Source organism: Panthera leo, chromosome D3 (assembly GCF_018350215.1).
Source record: "Panthera leo isolate Ple1 chromosome D3, P.leo_Ple1_pat1.1, whole genome shotgun sequence".
Lineage (NCBI taxonomy): Eukaryota > Metazoa > Chordata > Mammalia > Carnivora > Felidae > Panthera > Panthera leo.
In genome coordinates, this window is record NC_056690.1 from 44,465,272 (window position 1) to 44,489,479 (window position 24,208).

General features: G+C 37.9%; 1 protein-coding gene across 7 annotated transcripts in view; it reads left to right on the plus strand.

Annotated features, from left to right (window-relative positions):
• GREB1L (GREB1 like retinoic acid receptor coactivator) overlaps nt 1-24,208 on the plus strand; it is a 174,567-nt gene that overhangs the window by 91,530 nt on the left and 58,829 nt on the right. For all 7 annotated transcript variants that reach the window (XR_006195366.1, XM_042911022.1, XM_042911025.1 and 4 more), the window contains 4 exons: nt 3,097-3,423; nt 4,467-4,595; nt 5,179-5,313; nt 7,523-7,720. Coding sequence is in view for 6 of the 7 variants with exons in the window: in XM_042911022.1 (XP_042766956.1) it covers nt 3,097-3,423; nt 4,467-4,595; nt 5,179-5,313; nt 7,523-7,720 (789 nt within the window). In the remaining variant the exon portion in view is untranslated. The remainder of the gene's footprint in view (nt 1-3,096; nt 3,424-4,466; nt 4,596-5,178; nt 5,314-7,522; nt 7,721-24,208) is intronic.

Here is a 24,208-nt window from a genome sequence, read left to right on the forward strand (position 1 = left end):
CAGGACTTCAAGCCACTGATTTACTTAGGAAAATGTTCAAGATGTAATATTACATAGAAGAAATTTTCCATCTGCATTCTTAGGAATTATTTTAATGTTTGAAAATATATAAGTGTTAAATAATAAAAATACTGGGCTAACCAATGCTAAAAACAAAACAAAAGCTTCATCCGACCGGATTCAGTCTTTGGAGCATCAGCTAGCACCTGTGGCTGTAAGTGTTGGTACCCTGACAGTGAAGGCCTGCTTTGACAGGGCTTTTGAAACGTGGAAGGCTTCAGATATCACTTTGATGGTAAACATAGGACTTGCTAATCATGTTGATTAGTGGGTAATAAAATTATAAAAACCACCTCTGTCTGCAGCTCATTTGATGTCATAATTTTAATTGCTACATACACTGACTTTTAGCTATGTTCTAAGATCTAAGAGCGACCTCCAAATGCATCCAGAATTAGTAAAACAAGCCTTCATAGAGTAATTCTATTGGCAGACCAATCCAGTCAGCACAGCATTTTTTTCAATCTTAATAACAATTTAAAATATCAAAGTCCAAGTTAATTAAATGAACTAAATGGTCAAGACAAAATGGCTTCCCTCAAATTACTATAAAAGCTCTTATTTAAAAAAAAGAAAAGAAAAGAAAAGAAAAATCTCCATTCAATCAGACCTCTTGTCTGACTTGCAAGATCAGTTCTTTCTGGAGTTTTACTGGCAGCCAATTAATATATCTCTCAATGTGCAACATGACTGGCTATTTCTTTTTTTTTTTAATCTAAATTTTGCATGTTAGGATACCTATTCTCAACAACTCGCTTCTTCTTCTCAAAAACTCCCTTGAGTTTTTGTTTGTTTGTTTTGCCTTCAAGGTTTTGAAGAAGGCAGCAAGAACATTTTCATATATACTGTGGATTATAGATAAACTTTTTTTTTTAAATCCAAACTTTTAGAAGAACAGGTCTAATACTTTGATGGCTCAGCTACGTGGATGTAACAGAGAAGAGAAAAGCAAGATTCTTCAAAATGAACAGGTCTTTCCACTAGAGTCGCTTCAAAAAAAAATCCATCTGTTACTTCACAGTCTGAAAACCTTTTGAAGTAGATAATGAAATCAGCAAATCCAGTGATTATTGGAAGGCTCTGAGTCTGTTGGAACCTTGTCTTTTCTTAAGGTAGCTCTATCTGAAAAGCCATCAAAAAAAAAAAAAAAAAAAAGCTATCAGAACTGATGCTTAGGCTGAGTTGCTGGAGACCAGCAGTTGATGGGAAAAAATTACTATTATCAAGCTTGTGGGAAGTGGAGAAAAGGCTCCTGCAATTTGGCCATAAAGGCTGAGGATGAGGAAATGATGGGAGGTGATTGGAAGCAAGGCATTTTGCTCTTTTACCTCATTTAAACTTTGGTACATTTTCCTCCACTTCTCAGTTCCTAACAGTAGTTTCTTCGAAACTCTAAAAGTGAATTTTGAGGCAGTAGAGAATGCTATGAACATGTTTGATAATTTTATTTTCCCAGAATGCCTTTATATTTGAAATTAATTATACTGCTTCATAGAACATGTTACTCAATCATGGTTTGGAGTGGATCTTATGGACACACCTACGAACCAGGCCTCTGAGCCTTCAGGTGGTCTGTCTGTGAGAGGCAGTAGGGAATGGCAGACAGAGCCACTTGCTTTTGGGCTGTCATTTATTCTGATGGAAGAAAGCTTTAAATAGACAGCCACCTTCCCTTCATCTCATTTGTACTGTGCATTTGTATAGTTGATACAAATCTATACGCTTTGAGCTCACCACCTACTATGTACCTAATGACCACTAATCATGATGCTAATTTGATAAAGCAAAATGAAGATAGAGGCTTTGGTGGTTCCCAGGTGATAAGAAGGCATCCACCTCCCTATAGCAAGCAACTGGGGAGGGCATAAGAGACATTAACATAATGTATGCATTGCAGTGTTCTTGCCCTCTTTCCATGGACAGCATTAAAAAAACTCTGTGAGGATTTAATTTTCCATATCCTAAAAATATTACTAAACCTTCATTTTCTTACTTTCCCAGAGAACATGGGTGGTGGCCTGGGAGGCAACTTAAATCCCTATTAGTGGAAGGAGAGATTTCTGACTCATTCAAGGTGCCTCTTCTCATACAGAAGTGCAGTCCCTTAAACCTGTATTCTTTCCCAAGGGGATTTTAATCCTGGATTCTGAGGTTATTGCTTGATCTCGGGTCACAGACACTGAGGGATCTGTATCTGTCTACTGGAGCCTGACTTTCAAATCTCAGGTCTGCACAGCAAAAGAAATCACTGAAGAGAGGTAGTGAGCATAGGAATTCATCTGAGTCACTTGGATGCCAAACATTGACTTGCTTGCTTTGTCCTACAGACTGGTTGAGTTTTAAAGAGAAGCAGAGAAATAAAACACCCCTCATTCCAGGGACTGCCAGTCACCCACACAAATTTAGCCTATCATAACCACAGCTGGAGGAAAGGGCCAAACACCATTCTTAACAATCCAGAATGCTGGGGGAACAGCTAGATGACAGTGACATTCTCTATCTAGGGGAAGTGTGTGGCTGCTTAAATATAAGCTAAAATAAAAAACACTTAAACTTAATTTTCCTAAGGACAGTATGCCTTAGAATAGGTACAGATGCAATACATTAAACTGTTTTTCAAAGTAGCTATAAATAAATTGAGAAATGAGTGAAACCTAAAGTTTAGCTTCTTCCCTCCTGAGTCATTAACCATGTCTGTAACACCACGTTTAACAGGTCAACGAATATACCACCTTCAGGGACAACCCCCTAAGGAATTGATACTCTCTCTCAGTATATCCTCTTTTAAGAATATCATGAATAGCATAAAGGAAAACAGAAGCCTGCATTTTTTTTTTTAATATTGAGGCAGAGAGAAGGTAATTTCACAATGGAAAATGGTTAGTTGGGGTCCATACTTGCGGCCCCAACAGGAAAAAGAGCCCATTTGCCCAGTTGGAGTATGGTGGAAGGACCGTACACGGACATATGTGTGTGTTTCTCTCCTTTCTAGCCGTGATATTTTTAAAATTCAAGCTGTAATTCTCTTCAATTTAGGTCCTGATCAGATACCTCTCAGGGAAGAATTTGAGCAAATCATGCTGAAAGCTATGCAAGAATTTACTCTGAGAGAGAGAGCCCTGCAGATGGGTGCTCAGTGTGCACCTGTGTCTCCAGGACAGCTCCCCTGGCTGGCTAGACTAATTGCCAGCGTATCTCAAGACTTGGTTCATGTGATTGTGACCCAGAACTCTTTGGCAGAGGGCATTTCAGAGACGTTGAGGACTCTCAGTGAAATGAGACACTATCAAAGACTACCAGATTATGTCGTGGCAATTTGTGCATCGAAAATCAGAGGAAATGAATTTTGTGTGGTAGTACTAGGTGAGTCATGTTTTTTTAGGGTTTTTCTAAATCTATTCATTCAATCATCTATTTATTGGGTGTTCAAGCATCCATGTAATTAATCTCTAGCTAATTGCTCCAACTTGAGTTCTTCCTCCTAATTTTAACTTTTGTTTTTCTCCTCAGATCAGATTTTTGTAGCCCTTAGTTTGACTGGTGTCCCTGTCAGCTGGTTGTGAGAACATTATTTCAAAGCATACCCTAGTAATAGATACCCTTGTCTCAAGTAACTTCTGTTCTTAAAAGGTTTTGGAAATGTTACCACTCTAACATGTGATAAAGCCATTGCCACAGGTGGCCTAAGCCAGTTAATCAAATTTGGCAGGAACTTAGCTCATATATTCACCTCCTCACTAAAGAGAATACTTAATGTTGTAACATTGACTCTAAAGAAAAGGTTCAGAAAGTTGGTACATTACAAAATGTGTTTTTGTTCTTTGTGCAATTTTCTGTCAGGCACCATCGTGAGTAGCCAGCCATCTGAATTAAATTTGCTTTTTTTCTCTCTAGTGAAAGGCTCTCACCTGTTCCTACTAAAGAAGCCAAGCCCCCTCACTTTGGCAAAACCTGCCTGCCCATTTCTCTATGACATGTGACATAAATCTCTTTCAGAAAGTATAATACATTATTTTTTTTTAATTTTCATTTGAGAAAACAATTAAACGTCTTAAACTTACATTTTTAATACAGATATTCATAATGGCCATGCAAACACAGTTCTTAAAGTTTTTTCACATTCTCCCCTAGTCTTTAAACACATGTACAGTATGTTTTCACTTACGTTAAAACATAAGGTATATCATTTTTGCCCTTGATCATCTAACATTTTATTATAAACAGTTTCTGTTTAAAATTGTCATTTTAAATGCTGAGTAATTGTCCATCTTTCTATGTGCCCTAATTTCCTTAACCAAGTCTCTGTAGTTACTTACTTCAGTTGTTTCCAATTTTTGCTATTATAAATCATATTTTAGTGAGTATTTGTTCACAGATGCATCACCTCCTCTCCCTCTGTTCTGCAGGTCAGCATCAGTCCAGAGCTCTGGCAGAGAGCATGCTCACCACAAGTGAGTTTTTGAAAGAAATTAGTTATGAGCTCATCACAGGAAAGGTCAGTTTCCTGGCATCGCATTTCAAAACCACATCATTAGGTGAGTGGTTGTAGGATTCAGCAACACTGACAGCCCCTAACTATGTGATTTTCTGAATTTAAATCTTAGCCTGTCAAGGAGATGAGTGTGGAGCTTGAACTTGCCAGCCGACCTTCCTTCATTCGGAATGGTTTATCCTCAGTATTTTGTTACTGACACAACAAGGGGTCCAGAGGAAGGCATGCAGGCACTAATATGGAGGGCCTCCGCTCAGCCACTATTTAGTGATGTGACCTTGGGAGAGATTCTGCCTCCCCAGATCTGTTTTCTAATATGTCAAATGGAGATAGAATGATCCCATCCTGCCCGCTTTGAGTATTATGGAGGTCAAGAGAGATATGCCATGTGAAAGCATACAAATTGTAAGCACAATACAAATGAGAGTAGCTCTGGCTATAGAGATACTCTACAGGCATGGCCAAGTGAAAACTCAGACATAAAAAGCTGGCTGAGTAAACCCAGACAGGAAAAGCTGGCTGACTGACAAATCTTGATGAGAACCCAGCTTAGGTGCCCAATTTGGAGACTGATAGAAATGTATCATTCCTTGTAATCTTCTTATCTCCGCTTTATTGTGTAATAGGCGATGACCTGGACAAGCTTCTAGACAAAATGCAACAAAGAAGAGGAGAGAGTGTGGTTACGCCCTTCAACGGAGACCTTCACGAATGTGTGTCAGCTCAGGAGGCTGCCGCTATGATTCCCACGCAAAACCTGGGTAACGTCACCTCAGACCAAAAGGAGGAAATAGAAGCTAAGTCATTCTGAGGATTTTTGAGGTCTTGTCTTAGAGTCACAGACTATGACAGGCTTTTCCTCATTGTCTACATGATAAATAGGGTCCAAATTAAAAATGTCTTACAATGGGGCCTGGATCAAGCACCTTGTCCTTAGTAAATGTCTTCTAGAATTAAAATCAAAGACTTTATTATAAGCAGACTCTCTCTTTTTTTCCCTCGAAAAATTCTGGGGTCCATGGGGTACTTTCCTTAGCTCCACCAGCTATGCCCAGAGAGCTTTCAGTGTTATCTGAGGCTTACAAAGAACTGCTTGAGTGTGGAATGCAGTCCGTGCAGGACTCCTGGCTCTCCACCTCCTTCATTTACTCTCTGACACGTAAAACACACATAATTTCAGTGATTGCAAGGCGTTCCTGGCAGATAGCTCAGCAATACCAACACACCATCTTCCCTGCAAGCCTCCAGGACATAAGAGAGGATGGTGGGACCAGGACTGAGGAGCTCCATCATTCAATTTGATTCCCTTATGTTCAGATTCCTTTCCCAATTCCCTATTTGAGAAGGACAACATAGGAGAGAACCGAGATAAAAAAGATAGGACAAAGGGTAGACGTGAAACAGAACCATAGAGCTGCTGCTGACAGCCTTCAGGCCTTCACTTGATAGGAATGTATAATTTATATATTAGGATTGCCTCAGCAATAAAAGCAGCATGGCTTGGCATCGGCTCAGTCACACAAACAAATTCAAACACACACAATAAAAGTTACTTACTTCTGCATGTTATTTGGTAAGAAAGTGATCACCCAGATGATCTAAAATATGTTCATAGTTTTTGAATTATTAACAAAGTTAGAATTTAAAAGCTCTTAGAGTACTTAACAGATTTCCATGTTCATATCCTCAATTCCCTGCTTAAGAAACATTGCTTAAAGATATTTTTAGATTTCCTCAAACTTCAAAATTTACTAGGTTAAATTCTACAAAGTTATGCTGTCATCTGTGCTAGTCCCCATCTATTTAACCTATGACATGAAAGAAATAATAGCCTGTCAAAAGACAGATTTATTTTGATTGGTAATCTTTGCGGGTCAAAAACCATTCTGTTATTGTAAGTTTGCAGCTTTGGGCTTTTCTAGTGGGTTCTCTCAGCCACCTGTATAAATCTCCACTCACTCTCAGGGTTCCATGTGGCTAGGGTACTGTGACTACTGTCTTTGCCTTGGCCGCACTGTAGTTTGATTTGAGAAAACATTAATTAGTGCAGGTTAACTGGGCCCTTGTGTGTTTCAGTGAGACTTCCACATGTGTTCCCAATAAAAAGCAGCCTCGTAAAGAAGTATTAAATGTTGCCTGCTTGAGTTCATTGTTTGTGTGTGCATGCATGCACGTATGAGATTGATTGCTTGGTTATAACTTGTAATAAAAAGCTACTGGCATGTTTAGAGTGTTTGGGCAATGTTTTTCTAATACGTCCGTCACCTCTTGAGTGGCCAGCTGGCCATGTCATGAGTCAGGTCTCTTCAGATAGTACAGGCGTCAGCATTGAAGTTCACCACAACCACCTACAATTGCCAGGTCACAAGCACTGGCAAGTCAAGTGGGAAGAGAGGTGAAGGTAGTATCTCTTGACCTGTGTCATGCATTCCCCAGGGAGGAGAATTTCAAATCATGTTGCAACTGACTTGGAGAGGAAATGTGTACTGTGGTGCCATCCAGAAAAGTTCAAAGGAACTCAGCATTATTATGGTTACAGCATCACCTCCTTCCCTGAACGAGGTCTGGGCTTGGGCACCTGACCTTGCTGATAGTGCGAAAGAAAACTGGAAACTCTTGCTTCTCCTCTCCAGAGAAGAGTCCCGGCTCTCACTGAGAGAGTGTAGTCTGTCCCTACATTTCTGGGTGGGGGAGGGGTGTTGAGTAGTGATTTGTGAGACAATCAGTTGATTTTAAAAGAATACATTTGTACAGTTACCACATTCACTCTTGGACACATCCTTTCAGCCAGGTTTTCAGGGAAAATAAGCAAATCTATTAAAACTCAACAGAGAGTGAGACTAGACAGTGAGAATGCTTGGTAGAGAGCATTACTTTACCATGTATGTGTGTTGTGTGTCCCCTGTATGGATTCATAGTGGCCATCAACAGAAGTGAATTAATCTTGTTCTTATGACTTTTTTATTTTAGATTTAGATATTGAAACCTTCCAAATTTATCAACCACAGCTAACGGTTGCCAGAAAACTCTTATCCCAGGTGTGTGCTATAGCAGACAGCGGCAGCCAGAGCCTGGACCTCGGCCACTTCAGCAAAGTGGACTTCATCATCATTGTCCCAAGATCGGAGGTTCTGGTCCAGCAAACTCTTCAACGGATTCGACAATCAGGTGAGATTGAACTTTCAAAGAACACCCTATGAAGATCCACACTTAGATTCCCTCTGCCTCTTGCTTTTGCTTAATCCAAATGTTTATAGAACAATTCCATCCTTTTTTTTACAGTTATACAAATGATAAGAGCACTTTAAACATTATTTTAAATTTATCTGCAAGTTTTACCTCAAAAGTACTCTGACCCTTTTCCCTCCTAGGTCAAGGGTAAATTGATGTGCATGTTTGCCTGATACTGTTAAGTCCATGATGTAATTGGTGGACTAGAAACTGGTCGTTCATTTACGAAGAGAAATTTTCTCAAAGGATAACCCTGCATGGGGCACTGGGGTCTATGCCACCTGAGCCCCTTCTGTGGCATGGATGGGTGGCTTCTTAGATATTTAGCACACTTCCAGCACATTTTCAAACTGGAAACCAGATAACCATTCCCCCATGTCAACAATGATAACACCTCCTTAAACAACTACAAAGTTAGAATTTCTTCTAATGACTTTAAGAGAATGAGTAGGGAAGAAAAAATATTTTTCTCAGAAAATGGAAAAAAGATAGGAAGGAAAGATTTTAGAAGTCTGTGGTAAATAGTATCCCTTCCAAATATAAAATTTGCCTAGAATTAGAAGATGCAATAAATAATTTGGAAAACTGGAGCAGCTAAAAAATGCTTGCCTTTGTAAGCTAGGTTTGAAAAGGAAATTATAAATGTCATCTTTATAAGCTTCTGAGTACCTTAGCTGAGAGAAACACATATATACACACATACACATGCAGATTTTACCTGGAGGATGAATCTTTAACCATAGTAATAAAATTTGATTTTCAATATAGTTGAAAAAAAGTAAGAAGAAGAAAAATTCAGGAAATTAAAATGTAGTTTATTATGTTTCACACCTATGATACAGTGCTCTTTAAACTTTAGTATTCATATAGATCACCTGGGGATCTTATTAAAATGCAGATTCCTCTTAGTGGTTCTGGATGGGCTCATTTCTTTTTTTTCAACTGAGGTATAGTTGACATATAACTTTGTATTAGTTTCAGGTGTACAACATAATGATTCGATAATTGTATATATTGTGAAATGATCACCACAGTAAGTCTAGTTAACATCTGTTACCATACATCCTTGCAGAAATTTGTTCTTTTTCTTTCCTTGGGAGGAGGACTTTTAAAATTTACTCTCTTAGCAACTTTAAAACATGCAATATGGTATTATTAACTATAGTCACCATGCTGTACATTACATGCCTGGGATTTATCTATTTTACAGCTGGAAGTTTGTACCTTTTGACAACCTTCACCTGTTCCCCACTACCCCATCCAGCAACCACCAATTTCCTCTCAGTATCTATGAGCTTCTTTTTGTTGTTGTTTTTTGTTTGCTTATTTTTTTTTGTTTTTTAGATACCACATGTAAGTATGACTGTATGGTATTTGTCTTTCTCTGACGGACTTATTTCAGATTCAACATTTCTAACGTGCTCCCAGGGGGTGCCAGTGCTGTTGGTGGGAGGACCACACTTTGAGTAACACACTCTATAAGAAATCTTTCAGTGTTAGTTCCATGGGCTAAACGAGCTGAATGACAATAGATTTTCCCCTCTTTCCATGTGACTGACACTCTACATGTGACTTTCCATGCCTTCTGGAAGCCCAAGTGCCTGGTCAACAGTGTGATATTTTTTGCAGCCTCTAAAATTCTGAATGACAAGTTACAAAATGACCTGTTGGAAATATTGACTTATAGGTGATTAGCCAGAGAAGGTCAAACGCCTTCTCTTACACCTCTGCCAGAAACCAGAGTGAGTTCTAGGCCCCCTCAGCTACTCGCCGTCTCTGCACTACTTTCTGCTCCTATTGTGGGAAATGGATGGGCTATAGTCATAGCAAGCAGTCACCAGATTTTTTTCATGGATTTTTCACTTCCTTACCATGGAGGGAATGCCTTCTCTTATATGTCTTTTATTTGTACCAGTTGGCCTTTGTGGCCTTCCTGAGTTTGTGATCTGATATCTGAAATCATGCTTGAGCAAACACATCATAGCACCTGTTTCAAGTGGTGAAATCACCCATGGTCAGCAATTGTGCTCTCTGCAGAGGCTTTTCCTAAAATAACCTCTTGGTGACCTGTATTTTCACCTTTCTTAATAAATGTAAGACCCTAAATAAAACCTTGCATTTTTGAGATGAAATTGTATAGGTCCTTCCTTTTCCCTTCTCAGTGTCCTCAGGTTTTTAAAGTGAGAATTTCAAGACTATAACACCTCAGCAAGGTACCAGAATTTGACCAATTACATAAGCTTGGAATCTGGAAAAACCAATGTTATGGACAAATGTGGAAAATTCAAAGCAAAGCATATTTTTAAAATTATTCCAAAGCATATCTGGCTTTGGAATACATACTTAATTTTATGCTGCAAAAGCAATCACTTCTATATATTTAAAAATAACTGTTCATTTTATTATAAAAAATAGTTACATTCTTTATTTTTTAAAAATAGAAGAATCAAAGTAGGAAATTTTAAACATTTATAATCCCACTATTCAAGGATAACTAGTATTACAATCTGGGTGTTAATAAATGACTTAATACCTAGTGTTTCAGGCTTTCTTCTCTACCTCTGTCTGTTTTTTCACCTTACATTTTAGTATGCACATTTTTCTGTATCATTAAAAGCTTTTGTAAACATCATTGTTAATGAATATGTAGTATTCCATATCATGATGGCACCAGCATTTATGTGCTTTACTATTTAAATACCTTCATATTCTTGGAACATATAACAACTGATTGTATGAGAGCAAGCACATTTAAGGTATAAAGAGAAATTGTCCACAGCAGAGTAGTAAGCACTACTAAAACAACTATTATCCACTAAAACAACTCAAACATCAGAGCTATGAAAACAGAAAGGATTCTCAAGAAATCATCTTGTTCAGTTTCCTCATGTTTCACCATATGAGTCAAGAAGAGCTTCATTGGCCTAAGGTCACAGAGGGCAGTGCCTTGGGGACAAGAACTGCTTTTTCATTTCTGCAGGCCTGTGCCTCACTTGTGCCTCTCTCCAGCCAGGTGCAAGTAGCTGCCCAACTAATGTTTGAATGAAGGGCTGGAGGGAGAGAGGGGAGGGATAGACAGAGGGGAAAACAGTGTCCAAGTGCTCTGTTTTCTGGTTCTATTTGCCTTTCCCTAAAGGAAGCATTTCAGCAGCTAGTCGGCCAGGAAAAGCATTGGGCAGGGAGAAGCAGCCAGGGCATGCAGAAAGGCCACATCCTTGGCAGTCCTTGTGTGGGTGAAAGAAAAAGGTGAAAATAGAAACCATCACATCGTTGCAGACTCAGCTCTAAAGGAAAGCATGTGATACCTCAACTCACATTCTAATTATGTAAGGGAAGCAGATAGGAAAAAAGAAAAAGAAAGAAAACATGGAAAGAGTTGGAAGGTAAAAAAAGAAATTAAAGGGGTTAAACATTTTTAAGTTTGACCAAAATGGATTGTAACTGCTGGAATGATCAATGGAGAAGCCGCATAAGGAATTTTTAGACTATAGGAAATACTTCTGTTGTAATGTCATTTAAAAATTTTTTGATGTGGGAGCATATTCTTTTAATTCTAAGGAGACCCCAAATTCTATAACTTGGAATACTAGGGTATCAGTGTGATCAAAATGCAAGCCACTTTCAATTCAAGGTGATTGGGATGACAACAGGAAATATTAGTGACTGTAAATTTTTTGTTCCTCCCTGCTTTTAAAATGGTGTCTGTGGTGGTCTCAGTGAATGAGAGCAGTGAATGAGAGCAGATCTGGCAGCTTCCAGGCAAGGAAGTTTTATCATGCTCAGGGAATTGATACAAATTTGACGCCTCAACACATGCCTGATTATAAAAGAAACAGAGAAACCTTTCTGTCTCTGATATGTAAAGTAGCTTATTCTATCCATATGGAGGCAAGGAGATCTTAAGGAAAGGGAAGTGATCTTAGGAAGATCTTAGGAAGATCTTAGGAAGGGGAGTGAAGAGATAGTGGAAGGCATTTTTGCTTTCTAAATAGATATTCTTGGTTTCATCAACTTCATCACCTTGTCAGTCACCTAAAATTTTAAAAAACTATTTATTGGGCAGTGACAGGCAGCAGGGAATCAAGTACCTAAAGTTAACATTATTTTTTTTAAGGTTTTTTTTTTTTTTTTTGTTTGTTTCTTTTGGTTTGGTTTTTTTGAGAGGGAGAGAGAGACAGGGCAGAGAGAGGAGGGGAAGAGAGAGAAGGACAAAGGATCTGAAGCTCTGCTGACAGCATAGAGCCTGATGTGGGACTCAAACTCACAAATGGTGAGGTCAGACGCTTAACTGACTGAGCCACCCAGGTACCCCCTTAAAGTTAACATTCTTTTTTTTTTTTCAAAATTTTTTAAATGTTTTATTTATTTTTGACAGAGAGAGAAAGAGGCTCAACTTGGAGAGGGGCAGAGAGAGGGGGAGACACAGAATCTGAAGCAGGCTCCAGGCTCTGAGCTGTCAGCACAGAGCCCCATGTGGGGCTCAAACCCACAAGCCATGAGATCATGACCTGAGCTGAAGTCAGACGCTTAGCTGACTGAGCCACCTAGGCACCCCTAAAGCTAACATTCTTAAAACCAATTTCCAACCAAGTAGTTAGCTGCCCAGTGCCCAAGCCTGGTTTATAAAAGATGTTGGCACCTGGCTCACAGGCTCCACCTCCCAACCCACCATCATCTGGAGGTACTGTCTATACATCCAGTATCCTAGCTTCTCTGTACCGTAAGCTCTTCATTCCCAGTCCTCTTCAGCTGCCTGTTCCCAAGTCACATCCCAGTTCCTGCTGGATCCTGGAATCAGCATTCCAATATCCCCAGTGTCAGACCACAAAATTTCTTCCTACATATTCACAATGTTAGATACTGTAGGGGGAAAAAAGTCAACACTTCCAACTGATATCATCATATACTTTGGTTCTCTAGTTGGATCTCTCTCCCATTCTTCACAGGGCTGACTATTATAGATTCTGTTTCACCAACCCTTATGTCTTCATCCTTCTCTCTTAGCATATGACCATGCCGTGTACTTCTCCCTTCCCCAACCCCAAAAGAAGAAAACTTTGGATAAAAACTTCCTGCTTCCAGGGGTGCCTGGGTGGCCAACTTCAGCTCAGGTCATGACCTCACAGTTCATGAGTTTGAGCCCCTCATTGGGCCCTGTGCTGACAGCTCAGAGCCTGGAGCCTACTTAGGATTCTGTCTCCCTTGCTCTCTGCCGCACACTGCTTATGCTCTATCTCTCTCTGTCTCTTAAAAATAAATGTTAAAAAAATAATAATAATAATTAGAACTTCCTGCTTCCAGATCTAGAAACCTAACTGCATACACACCTATCTTTTCCCCTTACCTCCTATCAGTGAAAGAGCTCTACTTAAGCCTGATTTTAGATGCATCCCTCCTCATTCTCATAGACTTCACACAATTGATTACCTCTTCACTTATTGCCACCTTCAACTTCTTTCTTTCCTAGGGTTCATTTCATCCATTTAAACCTGCCCCCACTCTCTCAAAGACAAAATGAGCCTCTGTTAATCCCACCTAACCCTCCAGCTCACCCTCCTCTAGTTAGCTGCCCAAATTGTTAAGAGAGTCATCCATTGGGGCGCCTGGGTGGCTCAGTTGGTAGAGTGTCCGACTTCGGCTCAGGTCATGATCTCACAGTTTGTGAGTTCAAGCCCCACATTGGGCTTTGTGCTGACAGCTCAAAGCCTGGAACTTGCTTTGGATTCTGTGTCTCCCTCTCTCTCTGTTCCTTCCCTGCCCATGCTCTGTCTCTCTCTCTCTCTCAAAAATAAATAAACAATTGGGGGTGGGAGGGAGGGTAGGGTAGGTGACAGGCATTGAAGAGGGCATCTTTTGGGATGAGCACTGGGTGTTGTATGGAAGCTAATTTGACAATAAATTTCATATAATAAAAAAAAAAAAGAATGACACACACAAAAAGAATTTTTAAAATCAGAGACACCTGGGTGGCTCAGTAGGTTGAGCCTCCAACTCTTGATTTTGCCTCAAGTCATGATTTCACAGTTCGTGGATTCAAACCCCACATGACAGCGTGAAGCCTGCTTGGGATTCTCTCTCTCCCTCTCCCTATGCCTTCTCCCACTCATGCTCTCTCTCTCTCTCAAAAATAAATAAACATTAAAAAAAAAAAAAAAGAGAGAGAGAGTCGTCCATTGTCATCTCATTTCCTCATCTCCCCACTCACTCCTCAATGCCCTGAAAACTTGCCTCCACTTCCCACCCTCACCCTTTTAGGACTCACCAATGTTACCAATGACCTTTTCAGGCCAGCATGGTTGACCTCCATTTCTTCCTTTAAACACTGCAGTTCCTTTGGCTTTCAGGACACATTCTTACCCAGCTTTTCTTCCACAGCTCATGCACTCAGTGCTCATCTGCACCCTGTGGTGCTCCAGCCGTGGCATTCAATACTGTGTCATGGCTGTGTGTTTATTAGTGTTCTTTCTCCACAACTAGAAAGTAAAATATTCAGGGAACATCTCTGTTTACGGATGGCACAGCAGACACTTAATATTTGTTGAACTGAATTTTTTGTAACATTTTGTGGAATTGAACTGTAAGTTGAAATCTGTTCTAAAAGGAAGACATAGAAGCAATATTTGAGATTTGGTAGTCCTCTTGGCAAAATCTTATTTGGTCATTAAACCCATATTTCAGAAATCTACTTTGGCTACAAGTAGAAGCCTTAAATGTATGTGTATTAGGTGTGTCTGGCAGTCATTCAGGACTCTGAAGTTGTATCTGTGTGTTCAGAATGCTGTTCTTGTACAGTTCTAATGCTGCATTCAAACTGCACAGTAGTAAAGACTCACACAGACAAGTTTCACCAAACACAGATTAAAGAATCGTGTCCCAGAGGAGAACAGAAGGGAGCCATCTGGGCCACCAAAAGACAAAGGGACCCAATGCAGTGAGCCCTGGAAACAATCAGCAGGGATTTTAACCAGCTGTTTCAATTCAAGATTATTTATCTGCTGGAAAGAGATTGCCAGGGTGAAGGAATGCCCATTGTTATCATAACACTTAAAAACTCAGCATGCTCTAATGATTTAACATTTTCTTGATTTTCATTTTCTCTTAAGCAGTAGAATATTTTTGCATACCAAAACTTTGGAGAAATTAATTCCATCCACAGAAAAGATAAACAGCTAGAACTGAGAGTAGTTGTATTTTTGTTTGGCGTATCTTCCTGATGAGAAGAGCAAGAACTAAAAATTAGAAATAAAAAATTTAGAAATAAACTTCTTTGTTAAAAACCATCAAGATTTTGCTGGGTGGCTTAGTTGATTAAGCATCCAACTCTTGATTTTAGCTCAGGTCATGATCTAAAGGTTTGTGAGATCGAGCCCCACATCAGGTTCTGCACTGTCAGCGCAAAAATTGTCTTTCTCCCTCATTCTCTCTGCCCCTCCCCTGCTTGCGCACATGCATGCATGCTTTCTTTCTGTCTCTCAAAATAAATAAATAAACATTTAAAAAAACATTTAAAAACGTCAAGGGATAAGAATGTACAAACCAGATGCATTGTTCTCTCCAGACCAACAGGCAGTGTAGTAGGACATTGTTTTGAGTACTGGATCATCTTTAATGATAGCTGCACATTTTAGATTTCCCTGACCATTATCAGTCCGATGTGCTATTCAGGCTGATTAGCTCCTTCTAGTGATGGGTGCTGGCCACTCATTAGTTTTTCCATCTTTGTGGAAAGGCCTTTGACATTGGTGCTCATAAAGTATTATGGACTTGGTACATAGATTCTTGGTTTTATTCCCCTCCCCCTTTTATTCTCAGATGGTAGAAAAATTGCTGTTTCCTCTTTAAAGGTTTTCGAGTAATGGCCTCAGAAGACATGATGTTGTTTCTCTTTAATCCCAGAGAAGGGAATACAGGCCAGTGCTCAGGTTTTCCTTAAACACATTTGGCTGCTATAGCCTACAGTAACGAGAAGGGGGCACAAATGGCTACAATCAAGCTGCTTGAAGTCCCTGGTGAGCCAAGAAGTTTCCTCTCCAGGGACCTTTCAACTTGGTTATCTGCATGGAAGATGTTTGTGACTGACGCACCACCTGTGGTGCCCCCCAACTTCAGATTAATCACCTTTAGGGAACACAGTGATTTCCAATCACCGCTGGCTCTGTTCTATAACTCAGTGAGTTGCAAAATTCATAAAATAAGAAGAGTTACTGATGCCTTCTAAATTTTCATTCATGCTAAGAGTAAGGCTTATTATTTAAGCAGACATGACCCTGAATCTCTCACGGCCACCTTCAGTACCCCAGGTGGGCCCTGCTGATGTTCATTTTTTATTGTGGATTTGAAAAAATGTGCCAGATTTGCTTATAATTTGTTAGAGTATAAACTTTTATTTAATCCTATATAACTGTGATAAAGAAATTATCAAGACAGAAAGTGACCTTTCTCAGACCAGCCGTTTCATAGCAGTTCTGACCATCTTCAGATTCACACTTCTGTGCATATTTTTGAAAAATGAAACAAAACATGAAGGCTAAACCAGAAGCTAATGAAAACATTGATTCAAGTTCAAGCCCCGCTTCAGCCTCTGTGCTGACAGCTCAGAGCCTGGAGCCTGCCTCAGATTCTGTGTCTCCCTCTCTCTCTGCCCCTCCCCTGCTCATGCTCTGTCTCTCTCTCTCTCCCAAAAATAAATAAACATTAAAAAAAATATTTTTAAATAATATAGCCACACACCAAAAAGAATGAATTCAAGTATTTTTAACACAGTTTCCTTAGTGTATACTTTTTTTTTAATGTTGATTTTATTTTTGAGAGAGAGAGAGACAGAGTGGGAGTGGGAGAGGGGCAGAGAGAGAGGAAGACACAGAATCTGAAGCAGGTTCCAGGCTCCAAGTTATCGGCACAGAGCCAGACGCGGGGCTCGAACTGCGAGATCATGCCCTGAGCTGAAGTCGGTCGCTTAACTGACTGAGCCACCCAGGCACCCCAGTTTAGTGTTTACCCTTAATATGATATATCCTAAGGGCAAAAGGAATTACAAATAAATTTTGAATTTTAATCAGTATGTTGTTGAGAGTGGTGTTGATAATTTTAAAATATTTTGTGTATATCACAGGGTAGAGCAAATGAGTAAATATTTTAATGTTGTTGAACACCAGGGTTCTCCCATGAAAGAAGGGAGTCTCAAATATGGAATGGGGAAAAGTTCCTTTTAGCTTTAAATTGGATGTAAGTACGAACTTACAATTTGAAAAAAATTAAGAATATTTCCTAACCATGCACTGAAAGGTCTTAAAAACAGTGAAATCTCAGTATCTGTATGTACACATAGTCTCTGGATCTTGGCTTATAAATACCATCCTAATGTCTCAACTCTGAGGTGGGAGAAGTCTGGAATCTTGTCATATCAGAAAGTGCTAAAGTCCTCAAAGATTGATAAGGACATTTCAAAAGAACATAACAGCCTACTTGAAGGGGCATTTACTATCCAAATTTGGTAATTTTGAGTATCAAAAGGAATGATGCTAATGGATTGTAACCTATGGAATTTTTTTTAAATCCATGAACCCATAATAATACTAAAAAAAAAAAAATTAAAGGGTCAGGAGATGTGAGGGGTTGGGGGCAAGCCCTTCTTTACAAAAGAGTACCAGTTAATGAAGGTAAGGAAAATATATAGAATTAGAACATCTCTGTTTTGCACTACCAATGTAATTATTGATTATAACAAATATCAATGGATACTAAAAACATTAAGTAAAATGTCCTTTGGGAACAAATATTCCCACAGTCACAAAGTGTCATCCCACATATTAAAAATTACACAGAGGAAATGTATCTTTAAATGGAAAAGTTTGGCAATAGGTACTACCATAACCAAGTGATCAAACTTTGCCCTCTCCAGTTCTGGGACAGATAGACATTATGAGCAATGTCACCTACGAGGTATCATTGTTAAAAATGTTTAAACTGAATCTAATCACAAGGACACTCCCAGACAAATTCAGATTATATGGCATTCTACAAAACAATTAGCCTGCATTAAAAAAATATCAATGAGAAGACCAATGAGAAAAAAAGGCAGGGGCTTTTTTAATTATGAAGAATAAAGAAACATAGAAACCAAGTGCAATGCTTAATTCTTGATTGGATCTGAGATCTAAAAAGAAAAAGAAAAAACACAGCCCTGGGACAATTAGTGAAACTCAAATGTAGGCTAGGTATTAGAGAATATTATACCAGTGTTAGGTTAATTCCTAGGAGGTAATAAAGTTAGGTAGGAGACTGCCTTTGCTTTTATGAACTGTCTAATGAAGTGTTTAGGGGTGAATATTATGATATGTTACTACCAAATTATTCAGCAATAACACGAACAATAACAGTAAAAGGCAATAAAGAGAAAAAGCAAATGCAGCAAAATATTAACAACTGGTGAATCTAATTTAAGTGTATTGCACTAGTCTTTAAACTCTTCTATAATATTCAAAATAGAAAATGAAGAGAAAATAGTTGTGTTTCATTGATGATATATCTATCAGATGGAATTTAGTATAGTTATTAATGTTTTCAAATAGTTTCTAAAAGACGGATAGTTATTTGCATTCTTCCATTTTAAGAAATTTTAAATATTGAGTAAATCAAATTTATAAAATTTATAAAAAGTATTAAAAATCACAAGATAGTAAAAATGTATGTACCCATTAAAATAAGGAACACCAGGGTCACCTGGGTGGCTCAGTCGGTTAAGTGGCCAACTTCGGCTCAGGTCATGATCTCGCGGTCCGTGAGTTCAAGCCCCGTGTCGGGCTCTGTGCTGACCGCTCAGAGCCTGGAGCCTGTTTCAGATTCTGTGTCTCCCTCTCTCTCTGACCCTCCCCTGTTCATGCTTTGTCTCTCTCTGTCTCAAAAATAAATAAACGTTAAAAAAAAAAATTTTAAGGAACACTGAAGACTCTTGTTTCCCTCCCTAATGTTAATGTTTCTCTTCTTTTGAAGGTAACTATTATTCTGAATTTCTATTCATTATTCTCTAGTTTTATTTATAGTTTTGCTAACTCCTAAATAATATATTACATTAATTAAATTAATATACATGAACAATGTAACTCCTAAACAATATATTGTTAAATTTCACATCATTTAGACCTTTTTGTAAATGGAACTCTATGCATTTGTCTGTAATTTACTTTTTACATTCAACATTATGTCCCTGAGATTGATCCTGTTGTTATGTATAACTAATTCATTCATTTTACTGCTTTGTAGTATTCTATTACATGAATATATCACACATTTTAAAAACTCATTTTACTACTGATATAAATTTGAATTGTTTCTAGGTTTTTTTTTTACTTTTTCAAACAGTGCTGGTACACAAATAAAGGAGTGTCTCTGAGAATAGAATTGTTGTGGCCTAGGTCATGTATATAAACTTTACCAAATAAAGCTAAATTTTTTTCCTAAGTGGTTATATTTACACTCCCACCAATAATGTATGTGTTTCAGTTGCAAATATTTGATATGGTCATGCTTCTTTTAATTTTTTTTAATTTTAAAATAATTTTAGATCTACAGAAAAATCACAAAAATTGTACAAGTAATACAAAAATGAAATTAAGAAAACAATTCCATTTATAACAGCATCAAAAAGAATAAAATACTTAGGAATATATTCGACAAAAGAAGTATAAAACTTAGAAATCATTGTTGAATGAAAATAAAGACCTAAATAAAAAGAACAGCATCCTATGGTCATGAATTAGAAGGCATTAATAGTTTTAAGATAGCAATGTACCTTAATGGATCTACAGATTCAGTGCATTCCGTATCAAAAGCCCAGATGGCTTCTTTGCAGAAATGAACAAGCTGGCCCTAAAATTCATACAATACAAAGCTCAAGTAATCAACACTCTGTGGCACTGGCATAGGGATAGACCTATAAATCAATGCGATAGAATTGAGAGTCCAGAAGTAAACCCTCCTATTTGTGGTCAACTGAATTTTGGCCAGGATGCCAAGACTATTCAATAAAGAATCTTTTCAACAAATGGTGTGGGGCAACTGGATATCCATATGCAAAAGAATAAATTTGGACCCCTACCTCACAAAAAGTAACTCAAAATGGATCAAAGACTTAAATATAAGAGCTAAAAGTATAAAAATTCTTAGAAGAAAACATGGATGAAAACCATGACTTTGAATTAAGCAATAATTTCTTAGATATGACTCTGAAACCACAAACAATAAAAAAAAAATAAACTGAACACAATCAAAATTTAAACATTTGTGTTTCAAAGGACACCATCAACAAAGTGAAAAGGAAACCCTCAGAATGGGAGAAATTTTTTTATTTTTTTAAGTTTTTATTCAAATTCTAGTTAGTTAATGCAGTGTAATACTAGTTTCATGTGTACAATATAGTGATTCAACACTTTCATATATCACCCGGTGCGTATCATGACAAGTGCAGTCCTAAAGATCCCCATCACCTATTTAACCCATCCCTCCCCACCTGCCTCTCTCTGGTAACCATCAGTTTGTTGTCTACAGTTAAGAGTCTGTTTCTTGGTTGTCTCTCTGCATCTTTTTCTTCCCCTTTGCTCATTTGTTTTGTTTCTTAAATTCCACATATGAGTGAATGATATGGTATTTGTCTTTCTCTGACTGACTTATTTCACTCAGTGTAATACTCTCTAGGTCTATCCATGTTGTTGCAAATGGCAAGACTTCATTCTTTTGATAGCTGAGTGATATTCCATTGTGTGTATATGCCACATCTTTATCCATTCATCAATCAATGGGCACTTCAGCTGCATTTATAATTTTCTTCTATTGTAGGTAATGCTGTATAAACAATGGGGTGCATGTATCCCTTTGAATTAGTATTTTTGTATTATTTGGGTAAATATCTAATAGGGCAATTTCTGGGTCATACGGTAGTTCAATTTTTTAAAAAATATAATTTATTGTCAAATTGGTTTCCATACAACACCCAGTGCTCATCCCAACAAGTGCTCTCCTCCATGACCATCACCCACTTTCCCTTCTCCCCCACTCCCCAATCCTCAGTTTGTTCTCAGTCCTTAAGAGTCTCTTATGGTTTGCCTCCCTCCCTCTCTGTAACATTTTTTTCTCCTTCCCCTCCCCCATGGTCTTCTGTTAAGTTTCTCAAGATCCACATATAAGTGAAAACATATGGTATCTGTCTTTCTGTGCCTGACTTATTTCACTTAGCATAATACCCTCCAGTTCCATCCACATTGCTGCAAATGGCCGGATTTCATTCTTTCTCATTACCAAGTAGTATTCCATTGTATATATAAACCACATCTTCTTTATTCATTCTTCAGTTGATGGACGTTTGGGCTCTCTCCATAGTTTGCCTATTGTTGATAATGCTGCTAAAAACACTGAGGTGCATGCACCTCATCGATTCTGTATTTTTGTATCCTTTGGGTAAATATCAAATAGTGCAATTGCTGGATTGTAGGGTAGTTTTTAGTTTTTTGAGGAACTTCTATACTGTCCTCCAGAGTGGCTGCAGTTTGCATTCTAACAGTGCCAGAGGGTTCCCCTTTCTCTGTGTTCTCACCACTACCTATTGTTTCTTGTGTTGTTAATTTTAGCCATTCTGATAGATGTGAGGTGGTATCTCATCATGGTTTTGATTTGTATTTCTCGGATGATGAGTAATGTTGAGCATCTTTTCATGTGTCTGTTAGCCATCTAGATGTCTTCTTTGGAAAAGTGTCTATTCATGTCTTCTGCCCATTTCTTAACTGGGTTATTTGTTTTCTGGGGGTGTTGAGTTTGTTAAGTTCTTTATAGATTTAAGATACTAACCCTTTATCAGATATATCATGTGCACATATCTTCTTCCATTCCATAGGCTACCATTTAGTTTCATTGATTATTTCTTTCACTGTGCAGAAGATTTTATCTTGATAAAGTCCTAGTAGTTCATATTTGCTTTTGTTTCTGCTGCCTTCGGCAACATGCCTAGTAACACGTTGCTCTAGCCAAGGTCACAGAAGTTTCTGCTTGTGTTCTCCTCTAGGATTTTGGTGGCTTCCTGTCTCACATTTAGGTCTTTAATCCATTTTGAATTTATTTTTGTGTATGGTGTAAGAAAGTTGCCCGGTTTCATTCTTCTGCATGTCACTGTACAGTTTTCCTAACACCATTTGCTGAAGAGACTGTCTTTTTTCCATTGGATATTTTTTCCTGCTTTGTCAAAGATTAGTTGACCCTATAGTTGTGGGTCCTTTTCTGGGTTTTCTATTTTGTTCCATTGATCTATGTGTCTGTTTTTGTGGCAGTACCATACTATCTTGATGACTACAGCTTTGTAATATAGCTTGAAAGCTGGAATTGTGATGCCTCCAGTTTTGTTTTTCTTTTTCAGGATTGCTTTGGCTGTTAGGGGTCTTTTGTGGTTCCATGGAAAATTCCATACAATTTTAGGATTGTTTGTTCTACCTTTGTGAAAAATGCTGGTCGTATTTTGATAGGGATTGCATAAGACATTTTAACAATGTTTCTTCTTCCAGTCCTTGGCATGGAATGTTTTCCATTTCTTTGTGTCTTCTTCAATTACTTTCATAAGTGTTCTATAGTTTTCAGCATATAGACCTTTTACCTCTTTGGTTAGGTTTATTCCTAGATGCCATATTTTTTTTGGTGCAATTGCAAATGGAATCGATTCCTTGATTTATTTTTCTGCTGCTTTGTTATTGGTGTATAGAAATGCAACTGATTTTTGCATTGATTTTATATCCTGTGACTTTGCTGAATTCATGTATTAGTTCTATCAGTTTTTTGGTGGATTCTTTTAGGTTTTCTACATACAGTATCACGTTGTCTGCAAATAATACAAGTTTGACTTCTTCCTTGCTGATCTGTATGCACTTTATTTCTTTTTGTTGTCTGAATGCTGAGGCTAAGCCTTCCAATACTATGTTAAGTAGTAATGATGAGAGTGGACATTCTTGTCTTCTTCCTGACCTTAGGGGAGAAAGGCTCTCAGTTTTTCCCCATTGAGGATGATACTAGCTGTGGGTCTTTCATATATGGCCTTTATGATGTTGAGGTATGTTCCATCTATCCCTACTTTGTTGAGGGTTTTTATTAAGAATGGATGCTGTATTTTGTCAAATGCTTTTTCTGCATTTATTGACAGGATCATATGGTTATTATCCTTCCTTTTATTCATGCGGTATATTACATTGATTGATTTGTGAATATTGAACCATCCTTGTAACCAAAAATAAATCCCACTTGATCATGATGAATAATTCTTTTAATGTACTGTTAATTTTGATTTGCTGACACCTTATTGAGAATTTTTGCATCCATGTTCATGAAAGATATTGGCCTGTAATTCTTTTTAGTGGGGTCTTTGGTTTTGGAATCAAGGTAATTCTGGCTTCATAGAATGAGTTTGGAAGTTTTCCTTCTGTTTCTATTTTTTGGAATAGTTTGAGAAAAATCGGTATTAACTCTTCTTTAAATGTCTGGTAGAATCCTCTGGGAAGCCATCTGGCCCAGGACTCTTGTTTGTTGGAAGATTTTTGATTACTTATTTAATTTCTTTGCTGGTTATAGGTTGGCATAGCCACTTTAGAAAACAGTCTAGCCTTTCTTCAATTAGTTAAACAAAGAATAACCATGTAATACAGCAATTCCACTCCTAGATATGAAATGAGAGAGAAGTGAAAACATATGTCCACATATAAACCTATAAACAGAAGTTTATAGCAGTATTCTTCACAATAGCCCAAAAGTGGAAAGAGTCCAAATGTCCATTACGTCCATGGTGAATGGAAATGTAAAATGTGATAATCCATACAATGGGATATTATTCAGTAATAAAAAGAAATAAAGTATTGATGCATGCTACATGGACTAAACTTGAAAACATTACTCCAAATGAAAGAGGACAATCACACAAGATCATATATTGTTATGATTCCATTAGTATTAAATGTTCAGAATAAGCAAATCTATTGAGAAAATAGATTGGTGATTGCCAAAGGGCTGGGGGGCTCAAGGGGGAATTGAGGGGTGATGGTTAAAGGGTATGAGCTTTCATTTGGCAGTCATGAAAATGTTCTAAAATTGATTGTAGTGATTGTTGTACAAGTCTGTGAATATACAAAATCTATTGAAATGTACATCATAAAAGAGTGAATTGTATATGAACTATATCTTAGTAAATTTGCTTAAAAATAGGGAGTTCACATATACCCTTCACCACCTTCACTGAAAGTTGACAACTTACATAACTACAGTACAGTTATCAGAAGAGAAAATCAATCCTGGAACAATACTCTTAACTAAAGACCTCATCAGTTTTCCCTTAATGTCATTTTTCTCCTTCAGGATCTAATCCAGGATCCCACGTTGCACGCAATTATTGTGTCCTCTTAG